Source organism: Sphaeramia orbicularis, chromosome 21, assembly GCF_902148855.1.
Source record: "Sphaeramia orbicularis chromosome 21, fSphaOr1.1, whole genome shotgun sequence".
In the NCBI taxonomy this organism is placed as follows: domain Eukaryota; kingdom Metazoa; phylum Chordata; class Actinopteri; order Kurtiformes; family Apogonidae; genus Sphaeramia; species Sphaeramia orbicularis.
Window position 1 is genome coordinate 34,045,127 of NC_043977.1, and position 6,000 is coordinate 34,051,126.

Consider the following 6,000-nt stretch of genomic DNA (forward strand, 5'->3'; position numbering starts at 1 on the left):
TCTAAATCAACTGGTACTTTTTTATTTGTGGAGGCCATCTCAGTGTAATCATACTAAGTCACACTTCTCCTGTCAATCCATAAATCAAGGCTGAGGGCGTTGTCTTCTCTTACCATTCAGAGACTATGAACCTGCCTCTTTCTTCTCTCTGACGTCAGACAGAGAAAAGGTACAGCTAGAGCTACTCAATTGGAAAAAAAAAAAGAATGACAGGATCATGGTAAGCAAGAGCTTAAGAAAAAGTCATATCACAAAACGTGTGGAAAAAGAAGGAAAGAAGGGGATTATGGTGGTGAGGAAAGAAGCAAGATGCTATCAAATCATTGAAAGGAGAAAAGGGATAAAACCAGAACACCAAGCTTGGTTTTCATCTTTTCATCTCGCAGCAAAGTACTTGCACAAGAATGAATATACAAGACGACAGCAGGTATCCTTTAGCTTGCTGTAAAGTGAGAACCGAAGAGAGACAGAGATACTGTGACATATTCGCATAAAAAGGCCTATTTCCATGCTGACACAATGCGTAGGAGGTGTGAAGGTTATAGACCTGACACCAGTTGGCAAATGGCCATGTGGACAGTTGGATGATGTCACCTGTCTCTTCTTGCTCCTCCTTCTCTGATTGTCAGGAGGTCCAGTCAAGGAGCCTACTCTGCCCTGATCCCTGTTTCTGTTTTCTAAAAAAAAAAAAAAAAAAACTGATGTTGAGACACACTTGACATATGAGAAGCAAAAAACAGACTGAAAAAAGAATTCTGAGTGAATGTGAATGATTTTTTTTTAAACAAAGACAGCCTATTTACTGTATGACTCATGAGAATAATAATGCCGATTATAGCTTTTTATAGCTGGAATTTGATCGGAATCATGATTTTATGAGCATCAAAGAGAACACTAAAAAAGTAATGGACCCCAGACTTGTTATTTTGGATTTGTTTATAAAGCATTTTTAAATAGATCTGTAAAAAATAGATTTCAGTGGTGGATCTGAATGACACAAGAGTACTTTCAAGTTTCAAGTCAAACAGGACAATCATGTAAAAATAGCTACAAAAGTCTTGTTGATACTGAATGATAAACTTATGGCAAGGCTGTGAACAGTGACAATTGTCTTTTCTGTCAGTACATTAAGGGAACACAGTCGGTTTCGCACATGTATGTACAGACGTTTCAGAGATGACACAGACGCCACACATTCTCCAGCATGGATAGTGGATGAGTCATGTCTGCCAGCCCTTCAGGCCTTACTGTTACAGAGATGACTCCAGATTTAAGGGCCAGCAATCTGCATTCATCTCACAGGCATAGTCCTCTCTCTCTCTCTCTCTTTCTCTCTCTCTCCCTCTCTCTGGGTCTGTGTCTTTTACTCTGTCTCACTCTTGCCCTCACACTACTTCCATCTCCTACACACACACAAACATACAGGTAGGAAAGTGCTGGAGGTGGTGAGAAACTGACAACTCTCTGCTGTGCCAGCCACACACTCCGTATGTTGTTGATTGGCCACCTCTCAGGTGCTGACATCAATCTGGCATCCACCACGAACCAATCAAACTGCAGATCTGAGAATAATATTACAAGAATCTAGCAAAGTCCCTTTGTCCATATGTTTATCAGTTGAGCAGATGGAAGCAGGGTCACATACACACATATTACAGTTAAGGTCAAATACAGAGCATGAAATCGAGCAACTACATTTAACGGCAGACTAGACAAACCTAGTTGAAATAGGACATCTTCCCCCGCGAGGCATGGCCACAGCATCCTGCAGTGACATAATATGTGAGAGCAATGAGTGATGAATGATGAGTATTCAAACACCCCTAGCAACAACACCACAGATGTTAGCCATAACACCATCCGAGGTTTCATTTTATTTTCAATTAATTTCCGATTAATACTCTCACCAAACTGCAAGCAACACCCCTGAGGTTTAACAAACATCAAACAGATTACATCTCCTTTTGTGATAGCCTATTGACATTAGGTGATAAATCAGAAAATACTCCTCGGGAGAATTGTTCACTTTACTCTGTGCAACAAAACAGTAGGGACTTTGCCCTTGAAAAGCGGTTTGATTTAAAAGCTTTTTGGCAGCAATTGTGTTAGGTGTTAGGTTCACACAACATTGCTGAAGCCTAAAAACCCAAGGGCACACCAAACAAAAAGTGTGATTTCATCAACACCAACAACTGGCTATAAACACCTCTTTGTTGCGTTTAGGGCAGTTTCAGAAAGTAGACCTCTGTGATAATGAACAGATATAACTCTAGCACTCTTGAGCTGTCCATGGTGCTGTAATTCAGTGGCTTTCCAAACAAGCATTTCAAGCGGTATGCAACGGTTTCATTTAATTGCTGCCTGTGTCATTTAATTTGTTGTGAAGCCATTTTTCCCTCAATATTAAATTAGAGAATAAGTTGCCTCCTGCCCCGTTTTAATCACAAATTAATCAGGTAATCATCTCTTGTCTTATCTCCAATATTATGCCCATTAACATTAGGGAACACTAAAGCCTTTCTCTGGTTGCTCTCCAAGCCAACAATGATTTGTAATTTTTAAGGATGAGGATAAATTCTGTAATTTATGTTCGGCCCATTAAAAAATAACCACCACCATTTCATTCCCTTTCACACACACATACACATACACATATAGTACCCATAAGTCTTTTCTCAAATTTGCTTTAAAGTATACTGACCAAATATAACACAGCTGATAAAACAGGACCTACTCATCTGGGAGCATATTGTTTAGTCTAAACTCATAAATCTTATCAGTTGTTTAACACTTTTTCAGGAGCTTACGCCTGAGTAGTTTTAATTTCCTACATTCATGTCAGGACAATGAACACAGAAAAGGACAATGTCAAATCAGAATGTGTGTGCAAACATTTAGTGGGTAGGATATGTGAATATTAACTGACAGCCTATGTGGAAACAGTGAGTGATGTCTTAACTGCAATGTTGTTCTTCTGAATGGACTTGCGTATACCCTGCACCAAAAGCAAGATGTCGCCAGAAGTGTGTGTTTGTGCTCTGCCAAAACAAAATCTGGCGACTACAACTCACAAAGAGCAGATAACAGCTTTAACCCCCTTTGAGTGTGTGTGTTTTACTCTCTCTCTCTCTCCCCAGACTTGTATACGTGCGTGCGTGTTTGTGTGTGTACGCATGTGTGTGTGTGTCCGTGCGTGCAGAGGCTATAGGTAATAAGCTGCTCCGCCACTGCGCAACGATGGAGCTATCGCAACGATGGAGATGACGCAAACAGACCCAGCTCTCCGAAAAAGTGTTTCAAGACGAACATGGCGGCAACTTAACCGCGGTCCAAGATGACAATGGCCAACGGGAGAAAGGATTCTAAGCTTTCCGCTCAGGTACGGGACAGAGAAACCAGCCTGCATGCTTCAAAGGGGCTCGTTGCTTTCCTTTAAGTGAATCTGCAAACCAAACGGAGGCAGACGCGCAGCATCAGCACCGAGAGGCTCGCAACAGCTGGTCTGCCTGCGCTCCCAACCAGAGAACAAACCCGGGGAGAGGGATAAGGATAAGGAGAGGGGAGCATGCGGTCAAAGAGGACGCCGTTTCCCCCCGGAGAGCCATGGAGAACCGGGATGCGGCAGCGCGAAGCTTAATCTGTGCGGGCGCGCTAATTGGATCGGAATAGCACCGATTGCTGCGGGCGCGATAGAAGGAGCGCCCTGGACCCGGCGGAGGCACGGCACCCCACCGTTACAGGAGGAGAACCAACCGGAGTCCATCCCCCCCAAAGTCAATGAGTATTGTGGCAGAGCAGCCCCCGCGGTGGAGTCGGCCAGGGCAGCACTTTCCTAAAATATGACCAGGGGTGCTTGGATGCGTCGGCAGCATGATGAAGGCTTAAAATACTGGTTTGCACCCCGAGAGAACGAGAAGCCATTTACTGAGTCGGAGCGGGCCCAGAGATGGCGACTGTCGCTGGCCTCTCTGTTGTTCATCACCGTCCTGCTCTCTGATCACTTGTGGTTCTGCGCCGAGGCGAAATTGACGCGAACCCGAGACAAGCGGTCGGACGAGGGGTTTGCAATCACGGACATGGGCGAGTACACAAACTCCCAACACCACCACCAACACCACCACCATCCTATCCCAACAACACCTGACCCCCACCTTCTCGCCAGAAAGCAAGATGTTATTTTTATAGGGAATTCTACCAAACCTCTGTGGCGAATGGACACCTGTCTCCCCGACAGCCTGTCCAAAGACTGCTTTACTTTCACGGACGCGAAGACCGTGTGCCGGGGCCTCTCCGATGGAGGGGAAAACGGGACACAGTTGGCGTACGTGAATCTGAGCGATTTGTACCTTTCTTTTTGTAATTCGTACTCACTTTTGGATTTGTTTAACGGGTTTACGAGTGTGAACGAGTCTTTGAATTGCACCCTGGATATGACCACGGGGGAGGATCTGCAAGGATGCATGGAGTGTGTCAGGGCTTATCAGAGTCTTGACCGGAGGGCGGCGGAGAACTACCGGGAGTTTGAGCTGCTGGTTCGAAAATACGAGACGGATGCATACTCAGTTAGGACATGCATGGAGGAATGCAAGGTAGGACTAAGGAGGTCGGATCGCGCACGCGTGCACACGCACAAGCACACATGCAAGTGCATCAAAGGGGGTGGGTTCACAGTTGTCATGGCAACCGTTGGGCATATCTGTCAGTATGATAGTATTTATTTTTCAGAGCCCAGTCCACTGGTGCCTGAATTGCATCATTTGACCTATCTGGATTTGTCCATGCACACAGCTGCTCTGAGTAAAGATGGCATGGGGTATGAGAGGGCAAGGCAACAGACTTCTGCAACTGTTTTCCTCTCTTTCCTTCTCTTTTCTCTTCTTTTCATTTCTCTAAGCCCAAACCTATTATTATTATTATTATTATTATTATTATTATTATTATTATTATTATTATCATTATTATTATTATTACTATTATTATTATTATTATTGTTATTATTATTAAGGTCCACTTTGTGACTGTGACTTTAGAACTGATTTTGGCATTTGGAGGAAGGGCCAGGCACTCATTGTCACACTATGAGATGATTGGAGAGAGCAGCTGAGTGGTGCTTATTTCAATGTCCTTTACAGCACACAAGTGATTTCTGCAACTGATCTAGGGTTTGTATTGTTCCCAGTTTGCTTGTTGCGCTAATGACATGGTAGGCATATAACGTAGGACTCAGACTTATATAGTATGTAATGTCAACAGAACACAATCCCAGCTTTCTTCATGTATGTACCACTCAACATACAAATACACGGTTATGCTGTGTGAGACACTTCATAGGCTTGGCTTTATTTTTTGCAGACTTGACCTAACTTTCACCATTGGCACAACATACTTAACTTAATCCTGCTTAACCTTATTCTAACTGTAGCCCAAATCAAACTTAAACATGCTAAAGTGGAAAAGGATTTACATGTATATTGACCCCTAAATTTAGCATATACACGCATAACACATAATGCTTTAGGGATGTGTGTTTTGTAATGTATATTTGTCTGTTTCATTTGTTGTGCACTGAGCTGTTGTAGAGACTCTTCTTGGCTGTGCAGTCTCCCATGCCTGCTGTCCATGGTGCTGAAACAAAGCCCTGCAAAAGCCCTCTAAGAGGACAAACTGTTTTTAAGCTGTCATGATTAAACCATATTAATTCTTATGAGTATAGCAACACATGTTGGTTATAAAATTAACTTATAGCTATTTAAAATATGACTGACCAATATTTATGGGTTTATTTATATGTATGGGTGGGAGGGTCTGCTGCACTGACACCTCATCTCCCTGTTCTGCCTAAACTTGATTGAATTAATCAGGGGTGTTTATGAGCTCTTGTTGTGTTCATGAGCTCTCTCAAACATACCTGGGGACATGGAAAATAGGCAGTGTGGGGTTACTCCAGGAATAGCATTGTGAATCAGTGATGGATTAACTGTATACAGTGTAGTTTATGAC

The 6,000-nt window shown here is 43.2% G+C and overlaps 1 protein-coding gene across 1 annotated transcript in view; it reads left to right on the forward strand.

Annotated features, from left to right (window-relative positions):
- Positions 1-3,224: 3,224 nt before the first annotated feature.
- Positions 3,225-6,000, forward strand: part of nalf1b (NALCN channel auxiliary factor 1b) — a 117,884-nt gene continuing 115,108 nt past the window's right edge. Inside the window, exon 1 of the mRNA XM_030125306.1 lies at positions 3,225-4,589. Coding sequence (XP_029981166.1) covers positions 3,840-4,589 — 750 coding nt within the window. The 5' untranslated portion in view covers positions 3,225-3,839. The remainder of the gene's footprint in view (positions 4,590-6,000) is intronic.